Source organism: Halteromyces radiatus, assembly GCF_025201355.1.
Source record: "Halteromyces radiatus strain CBS 162.75 chromosome Unknown BX664scaffold_2, whole genome shotgun sequence".
In the NCBI taxonomy this organism is placed as follows: domain Eukaryota; kingdom Fungi; phylum Mucoromycota; class Mucoromycetes; order Mucorales; family Cunninghamellaceae; genus Halteromyces; species Halteromyces radiatus.
The window spans coordinates 2,409,012-2,422,469 of NW_026251688.1; the positions used below are offsets into that span (position 1 = coordinate 2,409,012).

The 13,458-nt window shown below is 33.1% G+C and overlaps 3 protein-coding genes across 3 annotated transcripts; 1 reads left to right on the top strand and 2 right to left on the bottom strand.

Annotated features, from left to right (window-relative positions):
* Positions 1-356: 356 nt before the first annotated feature.
* Positions 357-4,013, bottom strand: BX664DRAFT_325481 (uncharacterized protein). Its single transcript, XM_051544035.1, has 14 exons — positions 3,670-4,013; positions 3,513-3,600; positions 3,289-3,422; positions 2,947-3,202; positions 2,802-2,882; positions 2,492-2,721; positions 2,271-2,436; positions 2,112-2,185; positions 1,791-2,043; positions 1,647-1,694; positions 1,287-1,532; positions 1,064-1,201; positions 604-999; positions 357-524 (listed from the first exon to the last, which is right to left on the bottom strand). Exons 1-14 carry the CDS (start codon positions 3,764-3,766, stop codon positions 425-427), a joined length of 2,307 nt encoding a protein of 768 aa, XP_051403286.1. The 5' UTR covers positions 3,767-4,013; the 3' UTR covers positions 357-424.
* A 41-nt stretch (positions 4,014-4,054) lies between these two features.
* On the bottom strand, positions 4,055-8,329 carry BX664DRAFT_292358 (armadillo-type protein). The gene is made up of 16 exons (XM_051541985.1): positions 8,266-8,329; positions 8,028-8,145; positions 7,868-7,931; positions 7,678-7,783; positions 7,320-7,591; positions 7,102-7,239; positions 6,871-6,993; positions 6,670-6,795; positions 6,435-6,608; positions 6,135-6,372; positions 5,789-6,036; positions 5,447-5,722; positions 4,979-5,368; positions 4,789-4,881; positions 4,372-4,732; positions 4,055-4,310 (listed from the first exon to the last, which is right to left on the bottom strand). The coding sequence occupies exons 1-16, from the start codon at positions 8,285-8,287 to the stop codon at positions 4,234-4,236; spliced, it is 2,826 nt and encodes a 941-aa protein (XP_051403287.1). The 5' UTR covers positions 8,288-8,329; the 3' UTR covers positions 4,055-4,233.
* Positions 8,330-8,577: 248 nt separating this feature from the next.
* BX664DRAFT_356338 (uncharacterized protein) lies at positions 8,578-12,725 on the top strand. The gene is made up of 12 exons (XM_051547878.1): positions 8,578-8,797; positions 8,890-9,429; positions 9,505-9,714; positions 9,773-9,868; positions 9,935-10,037; positions 10,103-10,327; positions 10,398-10,508; positions 10,587-10,817; positions 10,891-11,165; positions 11,241-11,477; positions 11,539-12,375; positions 12,460-12,725. Exons 1-12 carry the CDS (start codon positions 8,627-8,629, stop codon positions 12,508-12,510), a joined length of 3,087 nt encoding a protein of 1,028 aa, XP_051403288.1. The 5' UTR covers positions 8,578-8,626; the 3' UTR covers positions 12,511-12,725.
* The last annotated feature ends 733 nt before the right edge of the window (positions 12,726-13,458 follow it).

Sequence of the window (13,458 nt, forward strand, 5' to 3'; positions counted from 1 at the left end):
TAAGATGTCAAAAATAGAAAATAAAATATCGTAAGGATAGGAAAATAGATGACAAGAAGAAGAAAGTATAGTCGCATAATCAAATAGAGAATATATGAAGAAGAAGAAAAGGAGTGGTAGTAGTTCCATTTGAGTATAAGAGATTTTTGAATAATAGAAATATATATATATATATATATATTTAGTCATCATATCCATTCTTTTTTTATATTTATTTTAACTAATACTGTATCATCATCATCAATCAATCTTTAATCAATGTGTTTTGACATACTCTGGAGCGATATCTGAAAAAGTGTTAATGTAAAATTCATTTTTATAACATCAGGAAGCTATTTTCTTGTTACCCAAAGGACTTTGAAAACACTGAAAAAAATATTTTTTATTATATAAAAAGTCTTTATGCTTAAATTAAAACTGCTAATCATTCTTGTCCAAAACCCATTGTTTCCTCTACTGCAAGAGAAAGTTTGGCCACTAACAATTCACTGGATACGTAACCAGGTAAACTAAGTCGATTGAAACTGGATTATATAAAAAAATAAAACGTGAGTCGTGAGAGAATTCTTTTTTTTTTTTTTTAAATATATAATTAGTTTTTACCATGTGTGAGCTTTTGGTAATCCTTCTTTTTCACCTGATTTTTCAATAGTAAATCGTCTTGGACCATCGCTGCCTTGTAAATCTTTGAAACCATTGACTGGAATACGTGAAGTACCTGTTGTAAACTGAAGTAACCTTGATTTCTTTTCATTATCCCAAGATCGTACACATTTCCAAAACCATTTAATGACATCATCTTGTTCAGTATATCCACGATAGTCAGTATGTTTTTTCCAATCATCCACGTCGATTTCTGCAATACCACCTACGAGTAATTCCAATTCACGTTCATCAAATACGTTAATCAAATCTTGAGGGACCAGCTGATTGAATCCTTCCTTGAATGCATTGAATTGTTCTTCGACACGTTTTGATATACGCCATTCTGTTACCAATCTGTATATATAAAATAGGATTAAAACCAAATAAAAATCACTAACGTTCATATTGATTCACTTACGCAACATATTCTTTTTTGTTTTCCTCTGTTACTTCGATATTGCGACCATCAGGCTTAAGATCTACTGTTACCACTTCACCAAATCGATTATCATCTGTTGAGAAAGTAAGCTCCAAAATATCAGTAATATCATTATCCCTAATACCAGAAAAAAAAAATAGAACTCATCATCATTATTCATGGTTTCTTCCATTTTCATTACACACCCATTACTAGAACTTACAATATCCACATTAAACTTCGATGGAATTCGGCATCCACACTTTCCATATCAGCAACAGTCACCTTCTTCGAGAGAAGCATCTTGTAGAATGATACAATAAAGAAGGCATCCAAGAATCGACGATGAAATATAGACAATCCAACTACACGACCAATGAATTTGAAATAGTTCAAGTGTTCAGGATTGATTCCAGAATGAGGATTGATTTGTAGGGTATAATTATCATGTGCGGAATATTCAAACAAACTATATAATATATATATATATTTATAAAAAGGAAGATGAGAAAACATAGGATCTGATCAAGTTTTTCCCTTCCGTACTTTTCTTCCATTTTGTCCTATAATTCATATATCTTACCAATAAAACGGATTGAACATTTCATGTGACAATAAAAAGAAAAACTCCCTATTTTCAAAAAAAAAAAAAAAAAAGATGTTCGCACGCACTGATAAGTCAATCCGAGTCACTAGTGATTTATATATATATATATATATTTCTGACCTTGATACACCACCATAGTCCAAACCATCTTCGCCTTCGAATCGAAACATCAAGCGTTTTTTCAAATCAGCAGGAGAATGTCGCATGATTTCAGCAAATGAATCTTCAAATAGATGTTCTCGTCGAATCTTGATATGACATTGTCCAGGAATAGGTCGTAATGCAGGTTGTGATCTAAAATATATCAATTTGCGCCGAAAATCACGTTTGTATTGAGGTACATTCTTATCGAGACTACTTGGTAAACGAGGATCTATTAAAAAGAAAATGACATAGAGATAAGACAACTTCGTTTTTCATTTATATATATATTTGGTGTACCATCCCAAGTTGTTGTTTTAGTATTGTGATCCACAAAGTATACTCGTCCAGTAGATGTCAAGCGCATTTCCCATCTATATATATATATAAAACAGTTTAGTTTAAACAAATAAGATATTTTACAAACCAACCTCATCACAATTTCTTATATGGGCTTACCCTGACGGAAGAGGTCCCAAGGAAGATACGGATTGTAATTGTACTTGAACATTTGAACCGGGTCCAATAGTACTAATATATTGTTGTCTTCTAGGATCAACCCAAGTTGTTGTACGAGTATTATGATCCACAAAATAAGGCCGACCTTCTGATGCTGTACGCATTTCTATATTCAAAAAAATAAAGTCAATTTTTTTTTTGTATTGCATTGATGACTTTACCCCAACCAGTTGGTAATGGTCCCGATCCTGCCATTGTCATATTATTTTGTAGTTCCAGGCTATTCTGAGGTGTATCATGTGATGATAAACGTAAAACTGGCGTTGGCTGAGCATTATGAGATCGAATTAGATGTTGGTCAGTTGCTGGAATTTGATCTTCTGGTAAACCACGAGTATTGTGTCGACGTCTTTCTAATTCAGTGACTTGTCTTTGTTGTCCATTAGGCTTACTAATCTTGCCAAAATGAATTCATTATTAGATCAATAAATAAATAAATCAAATAAAAAAAGGATGTTTTGTCATATTTACGTTGGTCGTTTCCATGTAGTCGTTCGGTTATTGTGATCTACATAATAAGTTCTACCAAGATGATCTACTCGTTCTTCCCACCTCAAAAAGATAAAGAAGTTAGTCAATCAAGTTAAGAAGAACTAGTTGATATTGAACTCTTTACCCATTTGGTAAGTCAGTATTTGTATGACTTGCGGTATTTGAACCAGAAGGTGGATGATGTGAAGAAGATCCAGTCGGTGATGAGGATGATGGCATTAATGAATTTGATGTTGAAGAGGTATTGTTGGCTTCTGATACCGAATCACTTGTAGTTCTATTCCGAGCTGATGCATTAGAATTGGTGGACAAATTCAGGATAATCTTGCCATAGATCATATCATTGGTATTGGACGGTTTTAAGTCAAGAGTAAGTACTTCTATATATTTTTATTAAAAAAAAAAAAGTAAAACTGAGTCTCCTTTTCATATCCCTTCTTTTATTATAGTATTTATGTAAATTTACCATCACCACCTACTTGAAGATCAAATACATTTTTCACTTTAATATTGATCACACCTAGAAAGCCTTGATCTCTTTTCTTGAATTTCTTTTGATCAAATACTTGAATGGCAATAATACTATCTTTGGTCACTTGTCTATCAAATATATAAATAAATTAGTTTTAATATATTGAATGATTTTTTTTCTTTTCATATATATATATATATATATATATATAACTTTACAAGTCGAAACTTTCATTCCAATAAGGGTTGAGTGTTTTCTTCATAACAGTTGTAGTATGAGTTTGCTCACCATCCACCGTCACTACCGCTACAGAACATATCAAAAGTTAATAAAATAAAATATTATTATAATATATATATATATATATATTCTTACCAAAAGGGTCTGGTAATTTGAAAAAAAGATTGTTTTTCAAAAGTCCATCAGCAGCAATAACAGTTAAGCGTAGAGTTCTTCTTCTATCAGAAGTCATGGTTCTAAAATGATATACTATAGTGTCGACGTTATTGTTCGTTGAGCCGGATATTTTCCAAGATACAAGTTTGAAGATATACCAAAAAAGGAAAGAAAAGAGAAATAGTAAAGGAAAAAGAGTAAAAATAATATCTAATCCACAATTAAAATGGAAAGAATAACTATTGAATGAGTAAGTGAAAGAAGATACTTTGGTCAAAAGCAATAAACAAAATATGTTCAGGGAATAAAATAAAAAAAAAAAAAAGAAAAAAGGAGTAAAAGAAAAAAAAAAAAAAACAAGAGTTGGGCTCAGCATCCTTTTTCATTCATTCATTCATTCAGGTGCATTTGTACAATTTGATTCTCCGGGTCACGCACGTACATTGACTGTATTCATCCAAACTATATATTTATAAAATAATAATTATACTAAAAAAAAAAGAAAACAAAAAACAAACTAAAACTAAAGAAAACTACAACAGTCTACTGATTATCTTCAAATGGATATTCAAAAGGTTCAAATGGTGCTGCTTCGTCACTTCCAGTATCTTGACCATCAGCTATTTTATATATACATAAGAAAATCAGTTGATTATTTAAATCATATTTCTTTTTTCTTACCTGAAGTTGGTGCACTTGGTTCAATCAATTCTTCATCTTCATTGGGTCGTCGATCCTTCATCAAAATAATTCCACTAACAGTTCCTTTCTTGATAGGTACATATCGACAATCATCCTTGAATGTGATGCGTTTCAATTGAGCAGGTACCACACGAGCAAGATTCTCTAGCACATCAAAATTTTCTTCCTTCTTTTTCTTGTTTTTTCTTCGTTGGTCATCCTTGCCTGTATCTTCTTCTTCTTTGATTTCTTCTTCTTTCAGAGGTTCTTTGTCTACATCCATTTGATCACTCTTTTCCTTTTCAGACTTCTTTGCTCGTGCTTTAGCTTTGGCTGTAGTAGACAATACTGCAGTAGCGACCTAAATATGGAAAAGTTTGATTTAGCATATGCTATTTTCTTTTTCGTTCCTATTACCTTTTCCACTACTGTTGCAGAAGGAGGTTTCAGTGCAGGTGGATAGGCAAATAATGATGGTTTTGCATTTGATACAAATTCAAATTTGGGAGTCTAGAAAATAAAGAAATAAAAACGTCATTAAAATAATAATTTGAAAAGATTGTATATATATATGTATAACCTAATTGTATTTTTTTTTTTTTGATACCTGTAAGTTTTTGTTCAAGCCAATGATAGCGGTTGGTGTGAATGCCAAACTAAGCATATGTGTTAGAGGATGCCAGTACCAGAATTGAGTAAACACAGCCATACCAACAATAGCAGGCATATTTGCATGTCCAGAACGAGATACCAGGGAGATAGTCACATTACGACCACCAGCATCAATAATACCTTGAGCTAATACAGCACCAAATTTGGACATGGGATCTTCATGTTTGTCACCAATAATCTTTTCGTATAGCTTACGAACGCCTGCCACTTTGGGATTTGTGTTTTCAGTTTGTTGAATAAGAATCATTGCTTGTGATATCAATGCACCTTGACGGACAAAATCAACAGGATCTTTTGTCATTGGTTCCAAAAGATCCAATGCGTCCTAAAGTTCGAATAAAACCATATTTGTCAACTGATTGCCTAAAATCTGTAGTTTGACTTTTTCTTTCAATTTTCTTACCAGATAGCCAGTACCAGCACAAGAAATACCTAAAGCCAATGTTGCACCATATCGGACATGTGGATTGTAACTTTCAGCCAAAAGTTGGACAATGCGAGGTACTTGCTTGGGATTTTTGAGAAGAATAAAACCTAACGATGTGACAGCAGCACGACGAACATCATCATTCACATCACTAACAGCAACATGAAGAAGACGTCGGATGGCTTTGTTATTTCCAGTTCCACTATAAGCCATAGCAATTGTATAAATACCACCATAACGAAGAACAGGATCCTGTAAAATTAAATCATAATTAGTAAATGAAAATGTCTTTTTTTTTTAATTATTATAAAGGATTACCTTATCGTCCAATAGTTGATCAATCAATACATCTGCTTGTTCTTCTTTTCCATACATGATAAGAGAAATACCAACAGCCAAACCACGAATGATTTTTTCATGTTGAGTTTCATGAGCGTATTGAAGCATTTCATCCACAGCTTCTTCAGATGCGGTACCAAGTTTGACTAAACCCATTGCAAGACCAGCAGCTTCACCAGCAACAGCGCTATCACTGAACAAGACAGTCTTCAATTCGTTGTATATATCTTTCAATCGAGAAAGAAAAAGGATCAAAGAGTTAATTTTTTTTTGCGATTTTCAGACTGAATGCATGATTGATGTTTAAATAATTTTTTTTTTTTACCTTCATTATCAGTTGCCATGCCAGCCACACCAAGACCAAGACTAGCACCATGTTGAATTACTTCTTTATCAGTATCCTTCAAAGCTTTCTTCAAAAAGTTTAAAACGTCCTTGCCGTGGTTTGCATTGATAAGGCCAAGAGCGTATAAAGATCCACCTTCAGAATATTCACTTCCACCTTGAGCACCTTCTTGAGGTAAGTAAGGAGCCAATAAATTCATCGATTGTGTCAATTGACCCTATAAAGATATATTAGTATTGTTTGTTAACATTCCGTTTCTTTTTTTTTTTTCTTTATTACCTTGTGAATCACACCAAGAGCAGCAGTGGCGCTAAATTTGGTCCAATTGGTAGCCCTTGAGAGCCATTCCAGATTTTGCCTCAAAAATTCATCACTGGTAGTACCGGCATGCATAAAGGCGTTGGCAAAAGTCAGAGCAGAGTGATAGACAGAATGACGAGATTCCAAAGCATTCTATAATTATATGTATTATTAATATTTTATGATCCTCTCTTCCCATATAATTAGTCATTACCTTTGTGTTCTTCAAAATCATAAGATCAGTATGGTTGTTTCGATAGAGGAATTCCAAATATAATCGAATAGATTCTTCACCAGATAAAATGGAAGCGATTTTCAGGAAAGGATTACTTTTGTCGGCCTAAAACAAAAAGAATCAACATATCATCAGTATATCGGTCACTGCTGTTTCATCATTTTTCATGATGATACATACCTCAGATTTGGTTTCTTCGGTTTCTTCTTGTTTAACAGGAACAGGCAAATTAGTAGACACCTTGGATAAAAAGTCCTGAGTTGCATATTCTTCCAAGTCAAATGCAATCTGATATGCCATAAGCTAGATCATAATATATATATATATATATAAACGAGAGAAGATTAGAAAACTATCTTCTAATATCTCTAATCTATAATCATTTCAAACCATCATTTTTTCTTATTTTACCTCTTCGTTCTTTTCAACCAATGATTTGAGCATTTGGGCAGCAGAATGAGGATCATTGAGATGAACAAGACATTGACTGACGGAAATGTAGTCAGGTTCTTCTAAATTTTGATATAATTGCACCAAGAGTTGTAAGACCTAAAATCAAGAAGATGAGTTAAAAAAAGAAAAAAGAAAAAAGAGGAAGGAAAATTTTGCATATGTTGTATTTCACTTACTTGATTTCTAAAGTCTAAATGTTGAACCAAAGTCATTGATACTTCCAAAACATAAGGAAGTAGTTTTGAAGAGTTTCCCTTTTCGATCATGGTTTTAACTACATCCAATCGTCGTGATTCCAAAGCGATACCGATAGCTTGTTCATATTCTTCATCTTGAGCACAACGTTGAAACATACGTTCGACAATATCTTGAAGACGAGCATCCATTTCTTCAGTTCTATCTTCGGCTTCTTGTTGTCGAAGATAGATGTACTTATCGATACATTTAGCTATATACATTGATAAAAATTAAAGTAAATAATGGTATTACATCCATATATATATATATATATATTGTATTGTTGTTTTCACTTACAAATAATCGTTTCCACATATTCAGACTTTTCAGATAAATCAAATCGTTTTCCAGCACCAAGTGCAAATGCCAAGGAATCATCTGTTTCCCCCAAATAGTAGTACACCTATTCATCAAATAATAATACAAGTTAATCAACGTTCAATGTTTTCTTCTCTCTTTCTCTCTCTTTTTATATATATATATTTACCTTCGATGCAACCAGTGCAGCTAACTCGATATCAGGAAAGTCAGTGTCTTCGTACAAGATTTCACTATAGAAGGAAGAAGAAAAAAAAAAAAAAAAGAAAGACAACAAGAAGAAATTAAAAAAAGTAGATTATAAAACATATGGCTCATTTGTTCCTTACATTTTGGCAACAGAATCAGAGATTTCGGCCCAGAATTCGTTCACCAAAGTATTGAGTTGTTGTAAAGCATATACTTTCAATTCAGGTTGTTGTTCATCGAGTAAAGCAACCACGCCACCTATAACAAAAAAAAAAGGGTACAAAGATTAATCTCTTGATTAGTATAAAACTCATTCATCGTAAAGATCTAATGTTGTTTTCCTTGATCTTTTTTTCTTTTTCTCTTTATCAAACATACTTGCTGAAGTAAGGGTTGCCATTGCTAATTGTAGTGGGGTTTTCTTTTTCTTTAAGTATAAAAAGAGGGGAGAAGACAAAAAAAAATTGTCCACGCGTTAATCTCTACAGTCAAAAAATAAAAAAGGACTGAGTTTTTGAAAGTACGCGTGGGCCAAATGACGTACACCCAATTTTTTTTTTTTCTTTACTGAGCTGTTCACTTTTTTTTTTCTCTCTCGTCCTTGCAGTCTCTCTCTATTCCATTCTCCGCTTTGCCATTGGGTGGGTAGGGTTGATAGATTTGATCCATTTTTTTTTCTTCCCTTTTTTTTTTTTTTTTTGTTTTCAATATACAACCTTTTTTTTTTAATATATTCTTTATGGCTTCCTCCACTTTTGGATATTCTTCCAAACCCAAAACTATTGAAGTTCCTTTACAACATGAACAAGTATTGGAAGTTGTATGCAATGATCTTCCTATAAATCCTCTTGAACTTACTGACATTTTTCGACAAGAAGGTGTAGCACTTACTTATTATCGAGCCCTTGCTGTAAGTGAACCAGAAGATAAAAAAAAAAAAAAGAAAAGAAAAGAAGGATAATTTATTAATATATATATATACCTTATTTTATTCTTGGGTAGATTGAATATTACGAACAAAAAAAGATCAAAGAAAGTGTGTCTGTCATCCAGACTGGCTTAACCTTGGCAAGTCAAACTCCTCATACACAACCTCGACAAAAGCTACCTCTATTGACCTTATTAGCAACTCTATATATGCGATTAGCCAAAGCGGCCAAGGACACAACAGAAGGACAAGATCATCTAAACAATGCTGCTCAAGCAATTAACGAAGCCGATCGTATTCACAATCAATATGAACAAACATTTATAGTCAAAGGAAATCTATATTTGATGCGTCAAGATATCAAGGAAGCAGCACGATCATTCGACATGGTATTAGAAAAACGCCCCAATTGTATTCCCGCATTGATCAGCAAAGCCAAGATTCATTATCACAATAAAGATTACAAGGCAGCACTAAAGTCATATCAACAAGCTCTCATGTTTGCTCAAGGTGATGCATCTACCTCCGAAACAAGACTTGGTATTGCTCAATGTTATTCTCAACTTGAAATGTATGATGAAGCAAAGGTGGCCTTACAAACTTGTATAGATAAGGTATGAAACATAGAAATATATATATATATATATATTGAACACATATATATTTGAATTTTTTTTTTTTGTTAATAGAAAGATGCTACCACCGGGCCTGCATTGATATTACTCTCTATAATCGAACAAAACGAATCAAAGGCAGCTATAGGAGGACCAACACAGCAACAAGCTTCATTAAAAAGTGGGTTACAACATATGCAACAGTCTCATTATGCGGATAAACAGAACCCAGTGACATTGAACATGTTATCCAACTACTTCTTTTTCACTGATGATATGGAAAAGGTACAATAGAATATAGTGGGAATGGATTTAATACTGACTCATTTATATTATCATTTAGGCTCTACGAACATCAACCAAAGCATTGGCAAATGCTACCAACAATACAACCAAGGCAGAATCTTGTTATCAACTAGCAAGGATACATCACAAAATGGTAAAACTACTGAAAAAATATCCTTCATTTTTGTCTGTATTAACTTTTTTTTTTTTTATTGAATAGAACCAATTCAATGAAGCTCTGACTTATTATCGACAATGCTTGCAATTGAATCCTGATCATCTTTTGGCACAATTTGGCATAGGACAAATGCATTTGAAAAAAGGTAATTGGAACATGTTATATCTATTAACATGTACTAACATATATATAATTATTTTTATTTCATAGAGGAATATGATGTTGCAGTGGACATCTTTGAAAACATTTTGGAGGCTGAGCCCCAGTGTATTGAAGGTATGAAGATTCTTGGCTCAATATACTCTTTAATGGACAAGAAACAACAAGCTTTGAATTTATTCAATAAAGTGTTGGAAAAATCTACTCAAGATGCACCTCTTTTGATGGAAATTGCTCAATTATATGAAGAAAAGAATCCTGCTCGTGCTCTCGAATGTAAGTTTTATATAAGTAAATCGAATGGTTCGATAATCTAATCAATTTTTTTTTTTTTTTTTTTTGGTAGATTATCATCAAGCCCTTGGTATCATAGAAAAGGACGATTCCGAATATCTTCACAACAATGCCAGTCGATCTGAATTGCTGAACAATATTGGTGCCATGTATCATAGACAAGGTAAGAAATTAAATATTTCTATCATTCAAAGGAAGAGATATTCATGTTTTTTTTTTCTTTTTTTTTTTGATATGTTAGGTGATTTGGAGAAAGCAGAGCAGTACTACAGTCTAGCCATACAAGCATGCGATGAGAAAGTTCAAAACGGAAGTCAGAACAACAACAAGGACAACCATGACAGTTATGTACAAGACTCAAAGCTGACGATTACATACAACTTGGGACGTTTGTACGAAGATCGATTGGAAACCGACAAGGCCACAGCTATATATGAAAAAATTGTGAATGATTATCGCTCTTATTCTGATGGTACATAAAAGATACTTGTTACCTGCTAGAAATGAATAATTAATCTTATTTTTTTTGTTTTTAATGCTTACAGCTCACTTTCGTCTCGGTGCCATGCAACAAGCAAAAGGGGATACGACAGAAGCCATCGATCATTACAAACAAGTGTTTGAAACGGATGAAAATGATGCAAAGGCGTGGATAATGATTGGACAGTGCCAGGCCGAGAATAATGACAAGACTTGCAAACGATCTTTTGAAAAGGTGTTGAAATCATGCGACAAGGACGATTTATATACTCACGTTGCTCTTGGAAACTACCATGCTTCTACCGCTCGAGAAATGAAATCAGATAAGCAATATAGTCAGGTAATACTTTTCTCTCATCAAATATATACATATATAAATATTTTAACAAAAATTTTTTTTTTATTTCTGTATTAGCGTCAAGAATCATACAAATTAGCTGTCAACTTTTATTCTCAAGCCCTTAAGCGCGATCCCAAAAATGCGTATGCTGCTAATGGTCTTGCCATTGTACTTGCTGAAAACAACAACATTGAGCAAGCAAAGGATATTTTTACTCAAGTTCGAGAATCATCACCAAACAATGCTTGTGTATGGATCAACTTGGCTCATGTTTTTGTGGAATTGAAACTTTTAAATCAAGCAATTGTCATGGTAAATGAGAGAAAATGTAGATAACTGAATTGTGATTTGACCTTCTTTTTTTTTTCTATAGTATGAAAACGCATTGAAAAAATTCTACAAGAATGGTGATGCGAATGTCTTATTATGTCTTGCCCGTGCTCAATTCATGTTAGCCAAGAATGACAAGGATCCTGAAATCATGTATGAATCTCTTCTCAATACAGAACGTGCACAAAAACTTCAACCCGACGACAAATCTATCACGTATAATATTGCCTTGGTACAACAACAATATGCTCAACTGATATCCGATTTAAGCATGGTAACACGAACATCTGAATCAATGCGCAAGGCTATTCAAGGTTTGGACAAAAGTCAAGAATTGTTCCGCATGCTAATCAATGTGCCTGAAGAAGAACATGTACAATATGATCGCAAGATGGCAGAACAACGTGAACGGTACGGTGAAACTCTACGTTCACAAATGGATCGCAAGATGTTGGAACAATTGCAGTATGAAGAACAACGGGAAACCAAATTGAAGGATGTGCGATTACGACAGGAACAGCGTGAAGCCAAGCGACGACAAGATGAATTGGAAAAGTTACAAGCTGAAGAGGATGAGCGACTACAATTGGAAGAAGCCAGACGCAAACTGATGGAAAAAGTACGAGAAGACAACTTGTTGATGGCTCAACGGGAATTGGAACTTCAAGATGATGAAGAGGAAGCGAAGAAAAGTCGATCTAGTAAGAAACGAAAGAATAAGGATCAACAGGATGATGGTATTGTTTACGATGATGATGAAGAAGAAGAAGAAGAAGAGGAAGAAGAAGAGATGACTCAACAACGACGACAACAAAGTAGTCAGGTAGATGAAGATGAAGATCAAGAACTCAATGAAGATGCGCCAGGACGTAGCAGAAAGGTAATCTTTTTTTTTTTAAAATTATCTTGAAGAACGCCTTATTTTAACTTTTTTTCTTTCTTTCTTGTACTGTACGTATTGTAGAAATTCCGAAGCAAGGCTATTATAGAAGATTCAGAGGATGAATCAGATTAATTTTTTTTTTGTTTAGTGATTTAGTTTTTATTCTTTATTTTGTCACAATAAACAACCTATAGGATACAAAAGTATTATGATTAACTCCAGAATATAAATAGCGATTTTATAACGAGATCTCCAAAGGTTTCATCTTCAAAGACGTTTCTTGGTGTAAAAGTTGAGAAAGGAAAAGAAAAACGGAGGCAGAGAAAGGAAGAAAAAAACTCAGGGACAAAAAAAAAAAAAATAAAAGCATACTTTTTATTGGGTGGTGTGGAAGGTTGAAAGGTAGCACAGAAGACCGAAAAATAGGCAAAAAGTTATTTGCCAATCGTTAGTTTTTCATTTTTTTTTTTTTTTTTTTTGTATATCCAGTGAAGTTTTTCTTTACCAAAGAACAAAACATAGTATTAAGCAATGATGGACTTTTTTTTTCTCTTTGTTTTGTTCGTTAACTTTAGCAATTTTTCTTTCATTGGTAGAATTAGTGAATAGATGAATCAATGCAAAAAGAATGACATGTGTGATGTTATTGGTGGAGTAAATAAGGGAGCGATCCAAACGAGATTTTTTTTTTTGGAAAGATGTTCACTGTGGATTCGCTTTTTTTTTTTTTTTTGAATTCTACAGCTAAAATTTTTCAATTCCTCAGCCAAAGTTTGGCTGTAAAAATAAATCGTCGAGGGGTCATCAGGCAATTTTTCAAAAAATCGACTAAAATTTTTGATACTCATTACACGTTAAACAGCAAGATAAGCGATAAAAATGGTATTAGATGAGATTAGACTACTTTTTTAAGAGGAATCCAATGGTGAAAATTTTATCGCATGATGATCTTTATTGGATGAAGGATGACGATATTGACTTTTTATTTTTAATTTAATCTATAAAATTGGGAGGTAAGGTATAAATTGTTACTAATACAAATGAAAGAGAATATGTTCATCTATGTTCAATACAAATTTG